At 45.4% G+C, this 24,745-nt stretch overlaps 1 protein-coding gene across 1 annotated transcript in view; it reads right to left on the reverse strand.

Moving 5' to 3' along the window:
* Positions 1-1,412: 1,412 nt before the first annotated feature.
* LOC119176431 (uncharacterized) overlaps positions 1,413-24,745 on the reverse strand; it is a 54,602-nt gene continuing 31,269 nt past the window's right edge. The window contains exons 10-18 of the mRNA XM_075887823.1: positions 18,502-18,645; positions 13,489-13,705; positions 11,368-11,479; positions 10,038-10,188; positions 7,688-7,780; positions 6,816-6,971; positions 5,676-5,747; positions 2,985-3,053; positions 1,413-1,741 (exon numbers count right to left, since the gene is read on the reverse strand). Of these exons, the coding sequence (XP_075743938.1) occupies positions 1,490-1,741; positions 2,985-3,053; positions 5,676-5,747; positions 6,816-6,971; positions 7,688-7,780; positions 10,038-10,188; positions 11,368-11,479; positions 13,489-13,705; positions 18,502-18,645 (1,266 nt within the window). The 3' untranslated portion in view covers positions 1,413-1,489. The remainder of the gene's footprint in view (positions 1,742-2,984; positions 3,054-5,675; positions 5,748-6,815; positions 6,972-7,687; positions 7,781-10,037; positions 10,189-11,367; positions 11,480-13,488; positions 13,706-18,501; positions 18,646-24,745) is intronic.

The following is a 24,745-nucleotide window of genomic DNA, read 5'->3' on the forward strand; positions in this document are numbered from 1 at the left end:
ATCATACAGTGTGTCACAACACTCATGCACAACTTGAAGAGCCACGAAAGGTACTTTATGACATTGAACATTTCTGCGTTACTTTTAGAAGATCAGCGTTGCACTCCAAGATGGGCAACCCTAAGTACTTCAGGTGCACATTTTCAAATCACAGTACACATTTATTTTGAGGATTGCAATGCAGCCTGTAAGTTCGTAGACCTTCTTATTCGCGCGCTTCATATATTTTGCAGGTCACACTCAAAAAGTCTGGTTTTTACTTTCCGCACCCACAAATATTGGCATACATTGGCCACTCAACGGCGTATTTAACTTTACCGCGGCGCGCCTAAGTTACTAACTGCCACCTTTAAAAATATACATATTGGAAATGATGGCGCGGGTCTCAAGGAATTTTAAATAGAGAAATCCAGATGGTTACTCCTCACTGCACACGTTACCGAGCACGGAGTGTGGACCGTGTGAGATCTATTAGTTTTTTCAGCAAATCGTACATGTATTAATACGTGGCACTTGTTAGTCACGGGCTCCGTAACTAGTAATCTTGCTACAGAGTCCCTGCGTAATCGAGATCTAAAGCCATCATACGGCCCGTGTCAGTCATCCAAGGCGTGACAACAACCGTAGTGTGTACAGGGGTGTGAATATGGTATCCAAGAATCCTTCCTATTACTCGCGAACACTGACACGGAGGCTAAATAAAAAGAAACAGGACAACTTGTGATTGTCCAGTACTTCTCTGGTGTTCTTGTGCGTGTTCGTTAGTAGCACGAAAGCATTCAGTCAATAACAACGAAACCAACTGATTGCACTAACGAGGTGGGAAAAACCGCAGGGAGATGACTCAGCACTACTAACTGATTATTTATTGTGCGCGAACAATACACATGTGTAATCGCACAAATAAAGAGAATGCGTACAGCCCAGCACGAACTGTACGCCAGTCAAACTCATTTCTGTCCCTGTCCGATAACGAGAACTACATTCGAGTGTCGCTCCTGAGAAGGAAACGAACGAACAGTTCGCGATATTCTGGCTCTGATGTTGTGTGTCACAGAGGCATTCGAAATCGTTTGATAAAGAGTGCTTACCATAATAACGTGATCGGCCAACTCAGCCAGCACTTGTGGGAATACATGCACGAAACGTTTTCGTCCGTTTGCCGAGGTTACGCGCCACGTATTATTTTTCTTTACTTTTTCAAACCTTGATTGGCGCTTTGAATGCACAGGACATAAGAAGTGTGGCATCGCCAATGACACATTTTCTATGCCCGTTCTTGTGTTCATATGTGCCTGCATATGCGAGATTCATCCAATGTATCCATCTTGTTTTGCCGTCTTTGCCGAGGCCCCTTTGATGCTATAGATCACAATATTATATACTACTTTTGCATATCACATCATGTTCTCGTCGTTTTGAGCGAACAGGCCAGCGAATTCCGCCAGAGAATTCGCTTCTCAGGATCTTTCCCCTCGACGTGTCAGCTCTAGGAGGCCTGTCCGGAGAATCGCCGCATGACGTCCACCAGGCCATCGTAGACGGCTTCCTTGGCGGTGACACCGATGGCGAACTCCTGGTGACTGAAGCGGTCATCTTCCACCCGGAAGTCGAGCACCAGGTTGGGCAGCGTGTCGCGCAGGAAACCCAGGTTCGCGGCTGGTACTAGGGCGTCCCCTTGGGTCCAGAACAGGGCCACGGGCGCCGACACCCGTCGCAAGTCGTACTCCGGCGGTGTCGTCTATATTGCGGCACAAGTTGCAGATAAGAAATAAGAAACGCACGCGTTCGGTTGTATTCAAACATCTCTGCCGCTTAACTTGTATTGCGGCGAGCTTTGTCAACCTATTTATAGAATATGCAACTACTGCATAGCGAAATAAAACAAGAAATAACTAGTTATTGTGTGGTTTACTTGAACTCTAATAAGCACCAGAACACGTCATGCAACAACTTGACCAAATGGAGGCTGTTTTGATTGAGCTTGTTTATTTATCTTGTTGTTTATTTATTTATTTGTTTATTTATTGTCTGCCTATCTGCCTGTTCTTCGGGGACGATATCTATCAACACCTTTCACGCTCCGAAGGGCTACCTTTACGTACCGCATTGTTGCAGAATAACATGAAAAAATAGCATAGAAATTGGGTAACAGCAACAACTACTACAACAATAACGATAATAATAACCTCGGTACTTGTAGCTCAATTATTGCCAGTGTTGCTTCTCAGGCGTATTTCGAGCATTTTTCCGCGTTTTGTTTTTTTGAGATCGCAATCTGTTGCTACCTCCACCAGCGTGTAACAGCACGTCGACGACATAAAGTACGACTCAGTGTCTTTTCTTTTTTTTCTTTTTTTTTTTGTGGCCAGCGCTTCGAATGCCACTGCCGTGTCCCTTTTGATGACGCAGTACGAGTGATATTCGCATTTCCGCCTTTTTGCATTACTAAAACAACCAGACAACCTAATTATATGGCTAGAATCGCTATAAATGGACCACCTATATAGTGCAAAAAAGGAAAGATGGTGATTTGGATTAACATCGTTCTTGAAAAATAAAACAGCTTCAAGAATGTACTGCTGTCAAGCAGCACCGCACCTGGCCCAATGCTTACGTTGCAACTGAGACAACGCGTGAGGTTGAGTGTTTGTATATATATAAAGATGTTTCTTTTCAATTTCTAAAGCTCATCAACTGCTCAATAATCACACCATTGAAAATTAACTAGCTATTACTTCAGCACAGTGGCTCGCCTTGCCATAGGGCTCGCTTCCAGCAGATAAAGATATGACACTTTATTCCTTTTCGCTATTACGCTGTAGGCACTGTTTTCGGAATCGCATCCCTCAATATGATTATATAGACGCTCACGTTACCTTAGTGTGGATTCTCACATGACTATTGCAGCACAGAACAGCGGTGGTGTACACAATATATGCACTGTAAGAATAAATCCTAATTCTCTTAAAACAAAATCTTACCTTTCCATACACTTCTAAATTGCGCTTCGCTCCATAGTCGAACTTCGCAAACCGCCCCGTCTCGTAGAGCTGAAATCGGAAAGTAGCCTGTTGTAAACGTCTACGACAGATGCTTAGTGAATTCCAATTGATAGAAAGGTCAATTGCAGCAAAAAAATAAAGATAGAGAGAGAGAGAGAGAGAAAGAAATATAAATTGAGAAAAAGCTCTTAAAGGGTCTCTGCAACCCTTTTTGAGCGTGTAGTAGAGGTAGTAGAGGCTCCCGACAACACGCGAGCCAAATATTATAACGCAGCCCGCGGCCTAAAATTCACAATAAATTATCAAAGTCACCTAAGAATTGCTTTCTCTTCTTTCAGCAAATCACGGAATAAGGCCGAAAGTCACTCGTAGTTGGCCCATCTAACAGCTATTGACAGAGATCGCCGCGGGAGGCCACTAGTTGTCCACGCGTGCACACGCAATCCCACTGAGAAAGCCGCGCATTCAGGAAAAAAAGTACTCGGGGTCACGAGGCTCACGTGACGTTTCTCTGTGGCCCTGTCATCCCTCCCTGCTTAGCTTGCAGCACTTTCGTTGCGACGAGAGAAGAGAGAATGCAATTGCAGCATGCGACAAACCTTTGTAACTTCACTCGCACTGGACGGATTCTTAAAACATTTGCGTCGTTGAACTTGAGAGAAAATAAGCTCTTCCAGTAAATTCATTTCCTGGTTACCTGTAGAAGTGTTTCAGGGTCCCTTTAAGGTCATAGACATCTCGAACCAACGTTTATAGAAAAGGTATCTCTAAACGTTGTCTGGAACATTATCTCTCGCATGATCGAAGGAAGGAAGGAAGGAACAGGAGCGAAACCAAAGGCATGGATGTTAACCAGTCTAGAAGGACAGGTATGCTATATCCTAGACTGAGGACAGGGATGAGGGAGTTTGAAAGATGGAGAGATGGAGAGAGAGGTGAGCACGCACGCACAAAGTCGCACTTCACAGTCATCCTAACAGTATTAGTCTAAAACCGCACGGTCGAAAAATGTTTACAAGGGTCAGTATCCTGACCGAATGCTGTTAGAAGAGTTGTCCTGCCCTTAGTCCGCTTCTGGGCTACAGTGGTTAGGTGATCGCTGCTGGCCCGAAGGTCCGAGGTTCGATACCAGCCGCGGTGGTCGCATTTCGATGGAGGCGAAATGAGAGAGGCCCGTGTACTGTGTCATCTCCTCCTCCTCCTACTTTTCATCATCATCATCATCATCATCATCTTGTTCTTCTTCTTCTTCTTGTTCATGTTGTTCTTGTTCTTGTTCGTATTGTTCTTGTTTTTATTCTTGATCTTGTTCTTCTTGATCTTGTTGTTCTTGTTCTTGTTGTTCTTGTTCTTCTTCTTCTTGTTCTTCTCCTCCACCCGTCTGGCTGCCACCGCTTCAGGGCAAAGTCCTCCACCAATCAACTTCTCATCTACCCACATAACTTTCTGTCTCCCCCTCACGCCTTTGCCTTCTCTCGGAATCTAGTCTTTTGCGCTAGATGCCGTGTGCGTGCCTATTCTTCAATTCGACTGAGATTGCCTTAACAACCACCCCGCCACGGTGGTCTAGTGGCTAAGGTACTCGGCTGCTGACCCACAGGTTGCGGGCTCGAATCCCGGCTGCGCCGGCTGCATTTCCGATGGAGGCGGAAATGTTGTAGGCCCGTGTGCTCAGATTTGGGTGCACGTTAAAGAACCCCAGGTGGTCGAAATTTCCGGAGCCCTCCACTACGGCGTCTCTCATAATCATATGGTGGTTTTGGAACGTTAAACCCCACATAGCAATAGTCTTAACAACCATTTGCTCCCTGACCCACTCTGCTCTCTTCTTGTGCCTTAAGGTTACACCTACCATTTTCAACGTGTGATGTCAGTGCGCGTTAACGGACACCCCATGATCGAAATCTCCGTAGCTCTCCATTTTGACATGCCTTACGATTATATCACCGTTCTGGCACTTAAAACGCAACCTATCATTACCAAATAGCCACAGCCGAGCGCGGGCTTCTTGCACGCCAACACCAGCTTCTTAAATACACAACTTCATTATGTTTTTCACATAGGTGACGATATTTTACAGTATTAGAATTAGTGATAGAAAGCGTAATACAGCAACGGGTGGCACCATGGTGCATCAAATACTTTTTCGCCCCAGCCTACACTACTTCACAAACAGCCGTGGTACTCAGGAAAAGGTAAACAAATTTGACAAAGATATGTTTGTCTGGTGAAGAGGGGGACAACACCAAGAAAACACCAGATGGGTTCTGAAACGTAGGACCACTTCGTAATTTTAATATAACTATAAACTAAAAGTGGATGGGGAGTTTGTTTTATTCGTATAACACAAGAAAAGCGTACAGAAGGTCTCGATGGACCTGCTGCCATTTTATTTCAGTTAAGCAGAAGCCGCCCTTTTTCTCTTTAGATGGCTGTTGTGAGGCCCCCAGGACGGCTCTATGCTCTCCCATAGTAGAGTACCAAGTACTCAAAATCGTTAACCACTTTTTCTAAACACACAGCAGATGCTTGAAGATGGTGACAAGATGCATAAGTTGTTCCTGACGGATACGTAAGCACCCTGCAATCTTCATGAAGCGTTCACAAAGTTGAATAATATTTATGTTGAGAGTACGGGATACATACTGAGACCTATGATTCCATGCTCACCTGTGCCATGTGAATCATATTCTTGTATGACGTCCCTGAAGGAATGTCCTTTAAAAAAACGGGCAGGCGAGTCTGAAAGGAACCATAAGAGTGTTGTATTATTGCATTTCATTATTAGGGTGAACAAATTTGCAATCTCTGCGATTCATTTCCTTGTTTAAACTTCCTTAACTGCCAGAAATTCTGTAAAGATATTCAATGCACCAAAATAAAAACCTTCTGGAATCACTGTACCAGGTAGAGGAGTTGAAAACGAGAGAAAGAGGTAGCAAAGACGAAGACACTGACGTCCTTGATTCTGTCCTCTACTTGTGCCTAGTTTTCTGCTCCGCTGCTATAGCCAGTGGTAAATAGACCAACTTTCCCCACTGAATACCGTCCTAGAATGAATTTACCTTAATCCTCTTTTAAGATGTGACTAGTACCAACAAATTTATCCGATGGTTGTTTCATATGGTCACTTCTCTACCGTTCTTCACAGAAAACACCACGGACAAACGTGACAGGGAAGACAAACAAGACTTTTGCGATGCCTAACAACATTAGCGGTTATTAGGAGCGAGGCTCCTTCGGCCCACAACCCACCATCGCCGTCGAAGCTCCCCACTGCACCACCACTCGCACATCTGTCCCACTTGTCTCTATCTCCTTTTTTTTTCTTTGTTTCTGCCCTCTCTCCTCAATACGGCGAACGCGTTGCTTGGGCTAACCAAGCGCTACGCTGCGTACCACGCACTTGCTCGCTATGTCCTTCACGCTACCGAGTGCAAAAAATGCTTTCTCCACCCGCTCCCCACCCTGCCTCCTTCATGAACGCCAGCAGCGGGATTATAGTCGTCCCAAAGAGCGTAGCCCGTCCATTTTATTTGCACACGGAATAAGTGCAAGTTTTTTTTTCTTTGCGAAATAAATATATAAGCTTCCTTGCAAAGGGAATTAAGAGGGAATAAATATAGGGACATGCTTTTGTCCGCTCTGTTTTCTGTGATGAAGCCGTGTGAACAAGCGCAAGTTGATACCGTTTAGCGTTCTCCATCATTTATTTCAGTAGGAGGTATCTGATCCAGCGCAGAGCTAAAAAGCTCCGTGCCAGTGACGTCATGCTCGTTGTATGGACACTCGTTGTAGGCATGTGCTTACCGAATTTATTGGTTGAGTCGGCTGTCCGGAGGCGAAGCTAATAAACCAGGGACAGAAGGCCCGGCACACCGGATAGCGGCATAGAGTCTTCGCGGTGAAGTCGATCATCCGGTCGTGGTAGAGAAAGTCGTACCTGCCAAACAGCGCAGCCACAGGCTGCGCGAGAATCGAGAGTTGATGAAACAGGTGGCTTTTTTTATATATGGCGTTCACAAGCCAATCTCGCCTGATTCCTGTTTTATTGTTTTTTTTTTTGCTCAACCCATTAAAGAAAATATTGGTGAGCACGTGATAGCGTTCGCAAGACAACATCCTCCAACGCCACTCGTCCATAATGCTCCACGCTCCGGTCACGATTTCCAGCGAGCTTCTATTTGACTTTTCATGGTTACTGGGAAACTTAAAGATTATAACGTGACGATCCTTCGTAGTTTATTTTTTGCTCCACGCGTTTATGACATATACTTAAAGATGACATCGGACATGGTGTGACGCCACTACCGACAAAGGGCGATTATCAAGCCTTCCTAACGCATCTGAAGTCCCATCTCTGGACGAGCTGAAACGGCGATGCTCACGGAGGAGACGGAGCCCCAACCGTGTTCTCGCAGCTACAATTAGCGCGTGCCTGTCGACCGTTCCATTTCGAAATAGGTCTTGCAACGGAAGACGACGTTTACCACCTTGCATGGTTTCAAAAGCAAGGCTTCTTTTCTTCCGAAGGTGTGCCGACATGCTAAATACCTATACGTAGCGTAGACGTCGTATAATTGTGGTACACTGTCGTATACATATATCTGTGCACGCATCATGCACCGCTCACTTTCTTCCCGCGATTATACGAATGGTCAGAATAGGAGCATTCGACTCACCGCCAAGTCGTCCATTAAGGACAGGATGTGACGTATTTGTGACGTCATGCTGTCGATGCGTACCGCCGGTGCCATGGCAGAAAAGAGCAGTATCTATAGGGCGGCAAAAAGAAAAACGAAAGATATAATAAAATGTGCTCATACATTGTTATGAAGCCAATCAAAATAAGGCACTTGCAGAGAGCATTTCGAAAAGTGGTAAATTAAACAAAGGAACAAGCCTATATGAACGTGTATAGCGAGTATTGAGATCACCTACGGCAAGTTTGCTAATCTTTCGCGTTCTTATACGCTTATGTATTTAACTTGGTGCGCAATTTCGTTTCCGCGACATTGTCCACATACGCGTTTTCTTTTGCACAGTCAAGCTTTTATGGCTGTCGACTTGTGAGATGCACGTTCACATCATTATGCAGATTTTGCTGCATTAAGGGAGACCTGGCATATCAAACTTGACAAGACGTAGTTATCACTAAGCTTGAATTTCATGGTATGCTTGCCCGTGCATAAAATGTTCTGCCACTTGCCTCGACTAGAATTTTGTCAACTGATATTTATTCCTTAATCGATAACTTGCAGTAACCCAAACTCAGAGTACCGAGTCCTGTTTTGTTCATGTAACTGAGAAGAGTATGGTGGTTCGGGCTAGTTAGTTTTCCGAATTTTTCGAGGTGGAGGAGCGCAAAAAAGAACAAAATGTTGCACATGGGGCTCGTTGGTGATTCATCATAATTTCAAATGTAATGGCGTATCCATGTGCACAACGGGACTGACCTAGTGAAACCAGAACGCTGTGCGTGTGTCTTGCTTTTCTAGTTTGGTCTAGTCGTAGACCACCCCCGCCGCGGTGGTCTAGTGGCTAAGGTACTCGGCTGCTGATCGCGGGATCTAATCCCGGCGGATGCGGCTGCATTTTCAATGGAGGCGAAAATGTTGTAGGCCAGTGTGCTCAGATTTGGGTGCACGCTTAAAGAACCCCAGGTGGTCGAAATTTCCGGAGCCCTCTACTACGGCGTCTCTCATAATCATATGGTGGTTTTGAGACGTAAAATCCCACATGCCAATCAATCAATCAATCAATCAATATCAATCTGGTTGGGAACTTGGTTGCCACAACTTATATTGAGTGTCCTTAAGTGTGATGCATTCGCAAGAGGAAAATGACATAGAATCCAAAGACGAGTTCACATCGCGTGTTTCTCCTTTATCTTGCTTCATGCTGCATCTTTTGTCTTAGTATTCTAGCATTCAGCTTGTCGAATTAATCGAATGTTCGTCTACGACCTGGGAAGAAAAAAGGGTGTAAAACTTAGTGTTAACGCAACTTCTCGACGTACATAGGTAAAAATTATACGTACCACAGCACCACAAATGCACAAATGCAAAATACTATTTTTGTGTTTATACCCGCGTATTTTTTGTGGTTCCCTTTGTTGAGGTCGTGTTTCGCCCGCAAAGGCTGTTAGCCACGCTCGGCACTGAATTCGCCGCAATGTTCTGGAAGCTTCGCAGTTATTTGAGCGCAATCTTAAAACGTGAGAAGTAAAGTATGTTCGAGAGCTTACGCGAGCACAAGCAATACGGCTCGCATATTTGGTGCCGCTTGTTAAATGCCTGTGCACCTCACCGTAGCTCAGATTATCGACGGCTGACGCTCTGCTCGCCACTGTCAGTGTTCAGCGTGCATTGTAGTCTTGACATCTCGTTTCCCGGGCACAGGTTCACCCAATATATGCAAGGAAAAGGTCAGGACTGAAGCCTTACCTGTTTTGTGTGTGTGTGTGTGCCTTATTCAGTGTGCTAGACAGAGAGAGCGAGAGAGAGAGATAAATATAGAGGAAAGGCAGGAAAGTTAACCAAGCTTGGCTCGGTTGGCTACCCTACACTTGGCGTGGGGTAAAGGGGGAATAATAGAAAGGAAAGAGATAGAAAAGAAGAGGAGTATAAGAAAGATATGGGTGAATAGTCAGCTCGAGACTACACAGCACGGTTTCACGCTGTTCTTTAACAAGTGCTAGTGAAGTCTGGTCGTCCTTAATAAGCACAAGAAGGCTTTCGTGGCTTTGCGCGTATGAGAAACCGTCGGCCAATGTCCCAGGATCTTCTTTTCTGTGAGCGGGCGTGAATGCAGCTGACGAAGCTTGGCTTCTATAATACGTCGTTCAGACTGATATGCTGGGCAGTGGCATAGAGAAATCTACAGCGTCAATTCGCACCCACCACCCACCAGATATCTGGGAACTTAACACCCCCTCAATGCAACACACCGATTGGAACGCGCTGTAGCATCGCTAATGTGCATTTGCTTACATCGCGTACGCGTTTCAAGTTTTTCTTTTTTTATATATACCTTGTCGTTGTACTCCGGCTTCTCTGAGAGTAACGCGAACGTCATTGCAGCCCCCATGGAATGACCGATGACGAAAGTCTCGTTGTGGCCTGTGGCGTTTAACACGAAGTCGATCGTGTCCGGCAGGTCGAATTCGCCCATCTCCTCGAAACTGCGAACGTAAATACACGTACGTATTTAGAGCATTGTTAGCGCTGTTATTCGGTTGTTATTGGCGTTAGTGCTACTACAGTGCTATTGGAGTTAGTATGCACATCCATAACTTCGATTACAATCAGTGTCAGAAAAACAAAAATAATAATAAATAAGCAAGCAGGCATGGCATATTCTGCTTTCATATCCTTAACAGCGCAATAACGAAACGATGACACGCAATGAAATTTTTATAGACAATGCCGTATTTCTGGGCTCTCACTTTAATCCTGCTTTCCCTGCTATTTCCCCTATATTTCTAGAAGTTTTCCAAAGCAGGCCCGTAGCCAGAGAGTAAGGGGAATTCACCCTAGCCCCCCCCTCCCCTGACATTCGGATAGAGGGGGTGTTTTACTAAGAACAAGTAATGAAAATACAGATTTTCTAAAGCCTTCAACAACCCCCCCCCCCCCCTACAAGAAAAAAAAACTTGGCGACGCGCGAAGGTGCCCAGTGTAGTCTCATTCAACACTTTCCAGTATAGAGTTCGTTATTACTGCCACATTTTAAGCCAGCTATATAGCAAACACATGTTGAGAGCGTTCAGTCAAAATATCACTTTTTCTGCTGACAGCAAGACTTTTTGTAACATAAATTGGCTGCGATCTCTTTCATCTAATCACAAAAGAAGAAACGTATGTTTGGCATGGTTTTTCAAAGGCTAACCCGGTCACGTGGTACCGCAGCGGTGAGTCTCCGAGCGAGCAAAGCAGCAACGCATCTCTGCAGCGGATCACGTCGCTTGACGTCATGACTGCCACACTTGCGCTCTGGATGCTCAATGTCATTGCGATGTTAAAGGTGGCCTTGGGAGACAGCGCACGCAGACGAGTTCTCGCTGTAAAACGCAAAACGCTTATAGTGCCTACTTTATATAAGACGCAGTGTTGCTTGGTGCCCGCATTCACTTTTGCTACTTCGTAGTTTGTATCTTTCTTCAGCCGTACTTCTTAATGTGCAACTTTAATATCAACCCCTTATATTTGCAACTTCGCTTGTGCTGTTTTACTCTGAAAAAGTGTTTAACGTAGCAAGCATGAGTGCTTGCATATAGTTGGATAGGAGGCAGCCTTTTCAATTATGCATTTGAAATCCAGAATAGTGCCGCAGCAACCGAGTTAGGGTGCATATCTCTTACCTGAAGTCCCATAACTCCTTCTGGTAAAAGGTGTAGTTGACGTGTCGGGACTGGCTGTTGCCCCTCACGTTACCCAACCACACGTCAAAACCGGCGTCGGCCAAAACATAGGCTGCACACAACAAACCAAGATACGTTTTAACACGCACTCATACAACGTGTTATTGATGCGCTCAAATTCTTTGTTCATATGCATTTGTCACCTCGCTCTAAAGCACCACTGTGTAAAAATGCTTACACCATAGTCTCACAATGCTTTTTCTTTTTTCTCTTTTTCTCCTTTTTTTTCTTCCCTTGCCTACGGTTTTATTATGCGAGCCTGTTTTCTTTATATTATTGTGCCACTAATCGCTCTTGAGTTGCACTTTTTTTATAATTAGTTGATGTTTCCACTGTATCACAATTTGTGTTATGTTGTATTCAACTATTGTATATGCCCTCCTGCTATGATCCCTTTGGGATTGGCAGTATTTACAAATAATGAATAAATACAAATAAATAAATATAACAGATGGGGCTGTCAACGCACAAGTTGAAACAAGTTTTAAACGCATTGCACAACGTAGGTGTTAACCTGGCTTATAAAATATCTGGGGTTTCCCAAGATCCCGATAAGACAATGAAAGACGCCGTAGCAGAGGGCTCCGGAAATTTCGGCCATCCATTCTTTAACGTGTACTCACATCGCAAAGTACACAGGTCTCAAGCATTTCGCCTTCATCGACATGCAACCGGCGCAGCCGGTATCAAACCCACGACCTTCGTTCGGGTCAGAAGCCGAGCGCCATGCCGCTGGTATACACCGCGGGGAACATTGGCTCATCGCCCTGCGTGCCATTGTGGTTTTCGGGGGATGCTCTGGTGTATTTCACATATACACACAGGTAACACGTTCAGTCGCGCACTTATAAACACAAAAGACGTTGCTCATGAGGTTGCATTAAGGTGTGTAGTCCTCAAAAACACCAACAGAGATTTTGTACTGCTCTTTGCACAGGGGCTGCTGTGCAACGGGCCAAGGGTGTTCTGCAGCTCAAGCTCAAGCGGCGCTGCAAATGTACTGCTGGCTTCAGAACCCGTAGCTCAGCATTATAACAGAAACAGCTTCTTATGTGATTCTTAAAAGAGACAAAAGAAGTTAAAAGTGTGCCCCGTAACTCTGCATCATAGTGCGACACCTCAACAGTATATAGCTCTCGAGGGATGGGAGTAAGGAGTGACTAAAAGGATAGGGAGAATTAAAAAGTGTAGGGATAGAGATAGAGACAAGGACAAAAAGACCCGCATACGGAAATAAGGAGAAGACAGGAAAGATGGACACGGTCACAGGAGTCCGAGGACAGGGCACCACTCAAGGAGAGCTCTTGCCGGCGTCAGGAGATGGCGTATATATAGGGCCAGCCAGTCGGCCAGAGCTGCGCTGTCGTCGGAGATCGCGGGGGCACAACCGGTCGGCACGAAATCCAGACAGAATGTGTGTTGAGTTTTCCCGAGTGTTGCAGGTGATGCCCATATCTTCCTATGCATGATATTAGTATTAACATCAATGACGTCCTTCTTTACAACTTTATCAGCGTAACGACACCATCAGTGCGCTCTTTGTGTAGGAAGGAAGGAACATGAAAAGAAAAGGCATGTAGGTTAACCAGAAAAACTTCTGTCAGCCAGCCTATACACTGGGGGATTACGGAAAGGGAATAGAAATTGGAGAAAGAGAGAGGATGTAAGAGAAGGAAAAGGGGAGAGTGAGGCCGTGAATTCACTGCAACGTGTAGAACTCCACCATGAGTCAGAGGCATTCGCGCTAGCCCGTCGTCCTCAAAAAGCACAAGAGGGTTTTCACTGCCTTGTGGAATGTCGACAGACGTAGACGGGATTATAATAGCACCTGCACAGAAAGTGGCCCATCATCCAGTCGCCTAAAAACGTTGGCAAGTACGTCTCTCCGAGGCATATTGGCAACACTGCCGCAACAGGTGTTCGACATTTTCGCCAATGCCGCAAGCATCGCACGCCGCACTCACTCCGACTCAAGGCGTATATGCTTTGTGTGAGCGGCACTAGTAGTGTATTATAGCATCTGCGACGGCAGTACAGACCTTCAGCCGAGCGTATACTCACGTAAGCTCTGGTCGGGCCCATTGACTACCCACACGTTGGACGAGAAGAGGAGCGCGTGCATAAGTATCACAGGCGGCCCCGGGCGGAAGGGGCGAGGATGCGTAGACCAGAGGTCTTCTCGACCGTAAGGGATCCTCTGCAGGGGCAGCACGTATCCGTCGCGAGTGGTGACCGCAAACTCTTGCACCGGGTAGCCCTTGTCAGCGATTATCTCAGCCTGCGTTCACGATCACAGAGCAGAGTAGGAATTACTTCACCAGTTAATTAGGTAGGAAGCAATCAGTCTAGTGCATGGCGACAACGATGGCATGGCGTATAGTTCTGGTTTTAACGAATGAATGAATGGCATCAAGTCAGCCCGTCATTCTGCATGGTGGGTATGACGGCATGATGTGTACTTTAAGTCCAGTACAATTATAAACTAATTAACTAATTAATTGAAATAATGGCGTCAACGCCAAGCTTGTCATTCTGCATGACGGCTACGACGGCATGGGGTGTAGTTCATGTTTGTATGAATGAATGAATGAACGAAGTAGTATTTTTGGTCAGGACGTAGCCAAAGGGGAGGGGTTGGGTGTTGAAACCCATGAAAATTTTTCACTTAGCTTGCGTATACATAAAAACACACATACAAACGCACACACGAACATACATAAGGTATAATCAAACTCCCCCCTCCCTCAAAAAAAAAATCCTTGCTACACCCCTATTCTTAGTGTAGCATAAAATAACTTGGATGGTGCATATGCCTTTTGTTAGAGCTCGTTAGCTCCCCAAACATTTTCGCCCCAGAACATGGAGTACGAGCCAGCTCGCCCAGGTCGAGCTGTTATCTGCATGCGCGTCATTGCAGTATTAGATATATCTATAGCGTTGCACATGTTGCACTTGCGTAGCAGTTGTATTTTTATTGAGTATCGGAGGCAATGAAACCTTACTATGGAAAAAAACAACGATATCGCCGTCATTGTTTGAAAGCTATTTGTAAAAGAACCTTACTTGTAAAACTTGACAAACCACACAGGCAACCACGATTTTCGTGCTGTATTTGGAAGTCACGATTTCTTCTCGTTATTCACCAGCAAAGAAAAAATCAATAAGACAAATTCAAGAAGCTATCGGCTGGCACAACATCGCATGGAAACAGTTTCATATCACGCAACGTTCGAATCAAAAAGCTGATAAAGCTTTGACGCATTGAGTTGTGACGTGTTTGTCGTACTGCGACCTATGCATTCCTATGTCCTGCCCGAGCTCCTGCCTGCACAAGTAGAGGAGAAGCCAAACTGAAAATGGAGCTTCTTATCGCCTTGAACTCCTTTCTCCCAATGTCGCGTTTTTTGCTCACGCAAAGGACACATAAATACGTAAAAATGCATGGGGTGAAAGTCAATGTGCATCAATGTAGCCTTCAACTATATCCTCACCGCGGTAACCTCGAGCTTTGCGATGTTTCCATGTATTTATTCATTTGAATATAAATGACCCACATTAAGATACACAACCTTAGCTTAACGTGATTTCGTAAGCACTAAGTTCCAGTCCCGTTTCTTTATATATATATATATATATATATATATATATATATATATATATATATATATATATATAGTGGCAGAGCCACGCTAAACTTTCCAAACGACGATACATTGCAAACTATCGATCGCAGCGCCCCAAGTGGCTTGACCCTGATATGGGTTAATTTTTCGAAGATCGCTCCGGACACTATCCAAATGCTTTATTGAAATATCAACCGTGTACAGTGCGATGTACAACTTGCCGTTTAACCTGATACTGTAATCACTAAGTTAGTCATTTTTCGTCTATTTTGTTATATTCTTCCCTTTTTTCTGCCATGCCATCCATATCTTCAACCAACGTCACAAAACCGTACACGCACAAAACTCGCGCCGTATAGTTCGAAGTCATAACCATTATTCACGATAGATACATGCCTCCCACACTTATCCCGGATGTCCAGGTTAAGAGCCAATATTCAAATAGAACTTAGCTTGCACTCAAGTAGATAACACATTCTGTCGTATCGGCATAATGACATTTTGTACGCTTAGGTGGCTCATAAGATAAGCTAAAAAGTGCTAACTGGTCGCACAAATAAAGCTAGATTAAAAGTGTGCGTGCGTGCTGTGAGGGTATCTCTATGTGCGTGCCACATTCACATTTTTTTCCCCAGTTCCTAAGGGCATCATATCACTTGTTTTGGAAGAATTTTTTTTCGTTGCCTCAAACGTTCCACCCCGTCAGATTCTTTCCAACGAAACGTTTTATTCCCTTTGTAGCGTAAGCTGAACTGACCGAGCTTGAGCCGTTTTGCATGACTTGTCGACAGTCGTCCTGCGAATTCCCTTGAAGCAGTGACGTCACACGGTGGTCAGCTGGCGCACTGGAGAATGACTGGAAGCTCCCAGAGTGACGTGACACATATAGTGAGCCGGCGCTTGACCAGCTTGACTCGCTTGTTCGTACGTCCGTCCGTCTGTTTGTCCATCCGTTCGTCCGTAGCTCACGCTACCTACATATCCTATCATAGCCGAGCTAAGCCCCTGCTAAGTCTTTTGTCGCTCTAGGAAACCTACCTACAGTCGCCTGCGACCTGATAATAAATGTAATGCTCACCTACAGCCATAGCTATCCTATCCAATCACATTTCTCTCTATTCCGTGATGTCAGGCAGTTATTGCGTGTTTTAGATAGTTGATGCACCCGTACGCACGCCAACGTGTGTCGGTATACAGTCGAAAAGTACAATGTCCTTGGAAGTTTCATAAGGAATTCTGATATTACCGCTTTGCCCAAGATAATATTTTAGGTAAGAACGACGAACCTATAGTTTTCAGCATGCGCGGTACATCTACATTAACATGTAAAGTCTAGTCAAGCTTCGAAAGGAAACTAGCTTGCACAACTTTTTTTGCCTAAGGGATTGACAGGCGCTCAGCTTGCATTTATTTTTAGGTTGTAAACAAATATAAACATTTCTTTCGTGCATCTTTTCCTGGAGGCTTGGTGATACCCTGCTTCGGAGTTTTAAAGAGTCAGCCGATGCTGTCATCGCCTCTTCTAAGAAACTATAGACTAAAGAAACTCGGTAGACTTTGGAATTGCAATGAAGTGATCATTGATTCATTATAACTGCCAAACGATGCACACGAAAGGCTGTGTCAACAAGCTCTTAGCATTCAACAATTTGCCGCCTCTCTCCCCCGCCATCCGACACAACCGGCGCTGGGGTATCTTTCATAGGGGTGGGCTAATAAATGTAATGCCTTAGTTTTCCCGTCACTATCCAGAGGGCACCAGAGTTTTTGGCGTACGGACCCCAACGCGAAGAAATTGAGGTGACATACAGCCTCAACTTTTAAAAAAATAAAAAAAATAACTGGTGCTCCTAACTACAACTTTTAGTTGCAGGCTACGTAGCAAATTATTGACCCTTTGCGTCAGAATAAAGTAATAATTGATATTGTTTGCGACTAATGTCTACGTCATTTATCACACTCAGCTATGCTTTACAAAGGTGCGGTACTTTAGGAATCCGTGCCGTCTTTTTTCAGATCTAACGTCTTCTTCGCAGAGTCATGGCATCATTGTGAACCCGCTATAGCGGTCTAGTGGCCACGATAGGCTAAGGTGCTCGATTGCTGACCCGCAGGCAGCGAGCTCAAATCCCGGCCGTGGAGCAGCCGCATTTTCGATGGATGCGGAAATACCAGAGGCCGGTACGCTTATATTTAGGTGCACGTTCAAGAACTCCAGCTTCATGGTAAAACTTTGCGGAGCCCTCCACTGCAGCATCCCTAACTATCATATCGCGGTATTCGGATGTGAAACGCCAACAATTATGACATCGCTGTTATGACCAGGCGATTCATAACTAGGGGAGACAAATCGATATGGATGGGGCTGGCACATCACAAAGCAAAGCCCCCGTTGTGCTTAGAAAGAGGGGTTAACAATTTATAGTACTTTGTCCTCTACTACGGGAGGGCAGGAAGCCGTCCCAAACAAAGCGTCAGGTCGCGACAAGAACGCATGTGTTTAGAGAAAAGTAGTTTACGATTTAGAGTACTCGGTACTCTACTATGGGAAAGAATAAGGCCGTCCCGTGGGCACTCACGAAGTTATATGTGTTTAGAAAAAGTGTTTAACGATTTTGACTACTTGGTACTCAACTATGGGAGATCAGTAAGCCGTCCCTAAATAAAAATTGGAAACCTATATTTAGAAAAAAAAGGGTTAACGATTTAGAGTGCCTGGTACTCTACTATGAATAGCGTAAAGCCGTCCCGTGTAGCTGGCCGTTGAACGACATATGTTTGTTCAGAAGAAGTTGTTTACGATTTAGAGTACCTGGTACTCTACTATGGGAGAGTATAAAGCCGTCCCGGCTAAGTGCCTATGTTTAAAGAAAAGTGGGTAACGATTTTTTAAAGTACTAGATACTCTACTATGGGAGAGGAGAAAGCCGTCCTGTTGGCGTACATGACATAGTATGTATTTAGAAAAAGTAGGTGTAACGATTTAGAGTAGTGTTTAGAAAAAATGGTTAACGATTTTGAGTACTTCGTACTAAACTATGGGAGCGCACAAAGCCGTCCCTGGTGACGAACGTGTGCGCTAACGCGTAATTGCACAGTGCACACTGTGCGTGGAGTAGTATTGCAGACAACTCATTCAAGGAAGAAAAGAACGCATTCAAAACCGAGTGGTACAAAGTGGCAAATGATAACACGTATAACAGTTCGGGTTTTACGTTCCCAAAACTACGGTGCAATCACGACAGACGCCGCACTAGTGAGCTCCGTAAATTTTGGCCACCTGAGCTTCTTTTACGTGCACGCAAGTTTAAGTATACGGGCCTCCAGCATTCTTGCCTCCGTCGGAAATTCGAGCGCAAGCGCCGCGATTCAAACTCCGTGGCATTCGGGACAGTTGCACCGTAACTGAAGCCCCACCGCGGTCGGGTAACGATGCGAATCGCGTACTTACGACATTCCTTTCGGCGTCCGGATCCACGTTGCCCGCTGATGGTGGACGCAGCCAGAGTATCGAAGCCAGGATCGCCACGAGAACCCCCAGCTTGTGGAACGCTTTGCCTCCGAATGCTACGGTGGCCTTCATCCTGTCTTGTTCCTATAGCCTGCGAGTGAAGCCAGTAAAGCCGCTGTTGAGCACTTCACTACTCAGCAGCCTCTCGTCTCCATTCAATCGCACTTCCTGTCCTGAATGGAAAATAATGATTCTGGGCTCCGGCGGCTGACCTCTCTAATCGGGAGAGTTGTCACGGATCTTTTTGAATACACAATGGACACCTGTTTGGAAAACATGTAGCTGATCAAAGCGTAATCTGACCTCTTTATGCTGACTTTATTTTCGTCATGTTCTTTTTTGGTGTCGACGTACATTGAACGTACGAAGAACACAGGGAAGGCAACTCCCTGATAAAATTTCTGGAGAGACGTAACAAATAACTGGGAAAGGCGTTAATGGATTAACTGTCGGGATTACACCTGCGATAAACATTGGGACCGTACTGAGTGCTCCGGGGTTCAATTTTCTTTATTTTTTAACGACGATAGTCTTTAAAAGACGAGTGTGAAACACACTTGTTCGCCTTCTGACGTCACGTAGCATGTGACGCCATCAGGCGGTAAAGAGTGTTCCATACACGTCGCAATGGCAACAGGCGGCGCTGACTGGCGCTTTCACGTTTAAACGCTCACACATGCCCTGTAAAGTGGACGTAGGAATGACCACCCGTGCAGCTCAGCGGTACAGTATCGAACGTTGTTCGAAGGTCGCAGGTTCGGATCCTGCCCGTGGCCAGTTGTCTTTTCGTCCACTTTTTTTTTTCTTTCTTCGCAATGGCATTGCAATTACATCTAATAACATCAGCTACACTCCTCTTGGTAACACTGTCTGTTAGTTCTCATTAAACATGGAAAGGTTGGCACGATCACCATCATCACAGTTCATCTATAACAGCTTAAAACGATTCTGCCAGACGCGCGTCTGCGTAGCACCAGCTTACCTTGCATCAAAAGCTCGTGCGATGACCGTGCGGAGTGAAGTTTCGACTGAAACAGCAGCCAGTGCATCGGTGTCTTTGCCACGCAGCTCGATGAAGCGAGGTAAAAATAAAGCAAACTACACATCGAGAAAGTATAGTCCAGCATTTCACTGATTGTTGCTGTCTTCTAATGTTCGCACGCAGATCAAGTAAACTGCGAGGAAAGAAAGAGAAAAAAAAACACCCAACGTCGACTCGTTGCTTCACCTTGGAATTCCCGGGAGAAAGTAATTGAGAAAGAAGTGACCGTTCTTTCCTGTTACTAGGCAAGCGGGCGCATCTGCCACTGACGGCGCGTAAAGGAGATGTACCTATAGAGTTACTGTATATGCTCCCTAGGTGGCATATACAGTAACTCTAGATAAATCGGCACCTCGAATTATACATCAAGGCCGACAACAAATGTTCACGATACGTTTTAGTCAATGCAACGAAATGTTTGGTGCTAATAGTGCATAAATACGGAATGGAAAACGCCGCGAAGGATTTACGATCAGAATGTTTCGATCGGAGGCGACCGTCGAGCCGCATGCACACACGCTGCAAACAGTGTGAGGGAAGCGCAACAGCTGTTCCTATTAGTGCGCTGTGGTTTGCTGGTTTGCTCTGCACGCGTGCCCTCTGTGCGCATGCGCCGTGGTTGGCCTTATCATATATAGATGCGGTGTATAGCATCCACGCTTCTCAGCGTCTACTCCTTTTCTTTCGTAAGCATCACATATTAGAGCGGGGACGAATATAAATGTTGTGTGTAATCAATTATTGAGCTCTAATTAGGGTACGCAAAACAGCTGAGAATGCGACAGTAAAGAAAACGGCTCTATAATTCAGTTTCAAGGCGCTCCTTCACTTTGCTGCGTTACACACGGAATTCTTATAACTTTTAAACATGACTATAAAAATTATTATCAGAGTCAAATTTCACAAAAATAAAGTTGCTTGAATCTGGCAGTGTATTACATGGTCTCTTCGTTACCACCAAGATCTAATCACACGTTTTGACCAATTGTTGTTCTCTTTAGGATTTGTTTAGTTCGCCTTCACCACCTGAACTGGTCTAAGAGGTGCTTTAGCCCGCCATTGGTTTTATTGATGCAGCGGTTGAAGTCTATGTGATAGATAGGTGCAGTGCTGGTCCACGATTTTCATTCGCCTTTTTTTTTGCTGATTTCACTGCAAAGAAGCTTGGCGCAAACTTGCTGGTAAAGATTTGGCAGGTGCCGTTTCACATCTAGCGCATATCCATTCAACGTCGGGTGTTTACGCACTAGAAACCGATTAAAAAGCGGTTCGTGACTGCTCCAAGCGTAAGTGAGCAGAGCGCAGTGAAAGGGTACTACCTCGAAAATTTTCAGTTGTTTCTTATAATTCTTTTTTTTTTTACAAGTGAAAGACCAAGACCCCAAGGACAAGAAAATGTACTAGTAAGTGTATGCCTACTGTAAAAAATGAACAAGTTTCTGAAAGCTAGTTCCGATTTTTACTGTGCCCTGACTTCAAGATACAGTATCAGCTTCACATCACGTGATCACCCATGATATTATGTTTCCATAGCCAATCCGCTCCACAGCTCCTTTGGTGACATACAAGCGGCGATTTTGTATGTTTTTTTTTAGTATTTGACGTCATCACAACTTGCCATACTTGTGCGTGAAGTCCTAGAATGCATACTGCGGCCTGACGTTACGCTAGCGCCGATGTCAGTAAGTGCAGGTGCCGTGAGAAAGTTTACTTCAATGAAGTGGAATTCGTTGAAGTGGAAGAGCATTCGTATTTTGTTTTGGGGAGTAAACTAGCACGTAGTGGGCCGCTGCCACGTCGGGTCAGATAGAGCGAGCCTCATCGCCACATCGCGAAACCGTTGGACAGCTCACGTAAAAGCCCCGCCGCGGTGGTCTAGTGGCTAAGTACTCGGCTGCTGACCCGCAGGTCGCGGGTTCAAATCCCGGCTGCAGCGGCTCCATTTCTGATGGAGGCGGAAATGTTGTAGGCCCGGTGCACAGATTTGGCTGCACGTTAAAGAACTCCGGGTGGTCGAAATTTCCGGAGCCCTCCACTGCGGCGTTTCTCATATTCATATCCTGGTTTTGGGACGTTAAACCCCACATATCAAGCAATCAGCTCACGTAAATATAAAATATCAAAGCGGCATTCCTTGCTTCACACTAATTCACAGATGTCTCTTTATACATCAGGTTCCTATGGTGTAGTAATCTCAGCTTCGAAAATTGCTGTCAGTATGCGATTAACCTGCTTTGCCACAACACCGATTGGAACTTTATACATCACAATAAGCGTTACTGTGTCAAATTTTTTTCCACCGTGTAAATGTTGTGGAGCCGCATGGCTCAATAAAACATACGTACTCACTTTGAGTGCTTGGCCCAGGAGTTGTAAGCTGGTATCTTGTCGTCTTGGCCGCTTTTTTTTTTTCTTGGCAACAACGAATGTTATGGTGTGTCAAAAGCACGTGCGCAAAGCGCGCGCAAGTCAGCTTTGACCATGCGCCGCGACAGTCAATCATGACAGACCGCCGTCAATGACCGCGGAGAGCGCCACCGCACTTGATATCTACGTCAAAGACGCAGTCTGTGCCGCTCAAACCGAGCGGACGCGATAACTCGGCACACAGAACGCCCGGCATCATTTCAGAACACGCGGCCACGACGCCACGCCAGACGTCCTCCGAGCATGCGAGAAGATAGATAGATAGATAGATAGATAGATAGATAGATAGATAGATAGATAGATAGATAGATAGATAGATAGATAGATAGATAGATAGATAGATAGATAGATAGATAGATAGATAGATAGATAGATAGATAGATAGATAGATAGATAGATAGATAGATAGATAGATAGATAGATTATTTTATTAGGGAAAGGGAGGAGCAAAAGTCACCGAATGGGAGAGTGGAGGAGGGGGAGGGTTGATATGGACACACTAAATTCACGCCTGCCAAGCCACTGCTCATTCCGAAATGGGCTAATGCGACAAGCTGAGGAGGGTTCTCGAGAATGTGCTTTTGTACCGCTTGCGAGAAGGATTCTCACACTTCGTGAAGCTTCCCGTTAGTGGCGAACGGGTGACTCGTATCGGAGTATCTCGAACCCTGGTGCAAAGCAATATAGGCGTCCTGAGACAAGGGCATGTCGGACTATCTCGCTGGATTCCGTGCCGACCGGTTGTGCCTTCGCAATCTCTGACGTCAGCATAGCTCTGGCCGAGTGGGCTCACCCTACGTCATCTCCTGACGCCGATCTCCGACGACAGCGTAGCTCTGACCTACTGGACTTGCTCTACGCCATCTCCTGGCGCCGACAAGAGCTCTCGCAAGTGGTGCCCCGTCCTCGGACTCCTGTGGCCATGTTTCCATCTTTCTTATCTCTCCTATTCCCTCGATATGTCCTCGCTCGCTGGCTTAGCGCATCTCTCTTTCTCTACACTTTTATTCATATTCTTTTAATCCCTCCTCACCCCCATCCCCTGTGAGCTACTGTTGAGGTGTCGCACCGTGATGCAGACAGTTACGGGGCTCACTTTTCTCTTCTTTTCCCTCTCTTAGAACCACCTCAGACAAGGGCATGTCAGTGGGGCGAGTTGAGCGAGCAAGGCAGTTGTAGTCTCACAGACAGTGGTGTCGAGAGCAGATGGATAATCAGCCGAATGGGGAATTTTCGGTCATTGCCACAGTGAACGGGATAACAAGTGCGCCCGCGTTTCCGAGAAAAAAAAAATATCTTCAAGAAACAGACTGTGAACAAGGCTGGTGATTATGAAAGGAAATTTAGTAAATAATAACAATATCCTGAACAACGATATTATTATGAGAGACGCCGTAGTGGAAGACACCAAAAACTTCGACCACCTGGGGCCCTTTCACATGCACCGAAATCTGAGCACAGAAATCTGAGCACATGGGCCTACGCCATTTTCGCCTAGATCAAAACTGCAGCTGCCACAGCCTGGATTCGATCCCGTGACCTGCAGTAGGGTCAGCAGCCGAGTACCTTAGCCACTAGACCACCGTCGTGGGTAAGCAGTGAACGAAACGTCCGGCGACCACTCGCGCCATTTCCGGCAATGACGTCCGGCGGTTCTTTCTTCCATGAATCAAACAAAATGGTCAAGCGGCATTCCATTACGTCTCGTGATTCACGAAAGGTTCTTTATTTAGTAGAGCTAGTTTGATTAGTAGTGATTAATTGAAGGTGGTGCCTCTTACGTCATCGGGATCATTTTTCGAATGTTCTACGCGTAGCGCAAGTGTTCTTACCTTAATTTCTCGGTAACTAGGGCACTGGTGTGAAAAATATTGTCGTTTTAGACGTTGTCATACATTGGGCTTTCACTCTGACGTAACTTGTTATTTGACTTTATTGTCCCTTCAAAGCAGTGGTGGATCCAGAGGGGGGGGCTGTAGGGGCAATCGCCCTCCCCCCGCAAAGCTTGTTAGTACCCCCTCTTCCTCTCTTCAGTGCTTGCCATCCACCTGCTATCATCAGTTAGGAAAAATGAGTGGGGCCACTGTGGGCACACATTCACGGTATTTATGTCATTACAGAGTATTCGTGCTAATAAAAAAGCAATGGCCACGCCCTCTATTTAATTGGTCATTCAGGCAACCAACCCCCCCCCCCCTAAATTGGGTCACTGGATCAGCCCCTGCTTCAAACCCCAACAACAGCTGTTAGTATTGAATTGGCCCATCTGTATCACATCTTTTGTCCAGCTTCTTGCGCTTCATTTTACCAAGTAAAAAATGCGCACATATATTTATTAAGTAGATGGGAGGACAACCGCCTCCGTTGCTCAATGACTACAGCATCGGACGCGTTATTCGAAGGTTGCAGGTCCGGTCCCTCACGGATACAAGTTGTTTTTTCTTCCCCTTTTGAGTTCATTACATATATATAGCATAATTAATACAGATCATAGAGCTTCTTAAAATTAGCTAGAGTGGACTAGCGCTGCGATCCTTCAGCGACCACGGGAACGATAGGTAGTACACGAATTTGCCAACAGTCTTCGTACTTGCCGGCCTTGAGTCGCACTTGCGTCTTCGCTTACTTGCGAGTTTCGATTTCGTTTCGAAGGAAAGAACGGACCTTTTTTGAACTTCGTAACCCGATTTGAAATGTTCAGCCCCAAAAAGTTCG

The sequence above is a fragment of the Rhipicephalus microplus genome, chromosome 3, assembly GCF_043290135.1.
Source record: "Rhipicephalus microplus isolate Deutch F79 chromosome 3, USDA_Rmic, whole genome shotgun sequence".
Taxonomy (NCBI): Eukaryota; Metazoa; Arthropoda; class Arachnida; order Ixodida; family Ixodidae; genus Rhipicephalus; species Rhipicephalus microplus.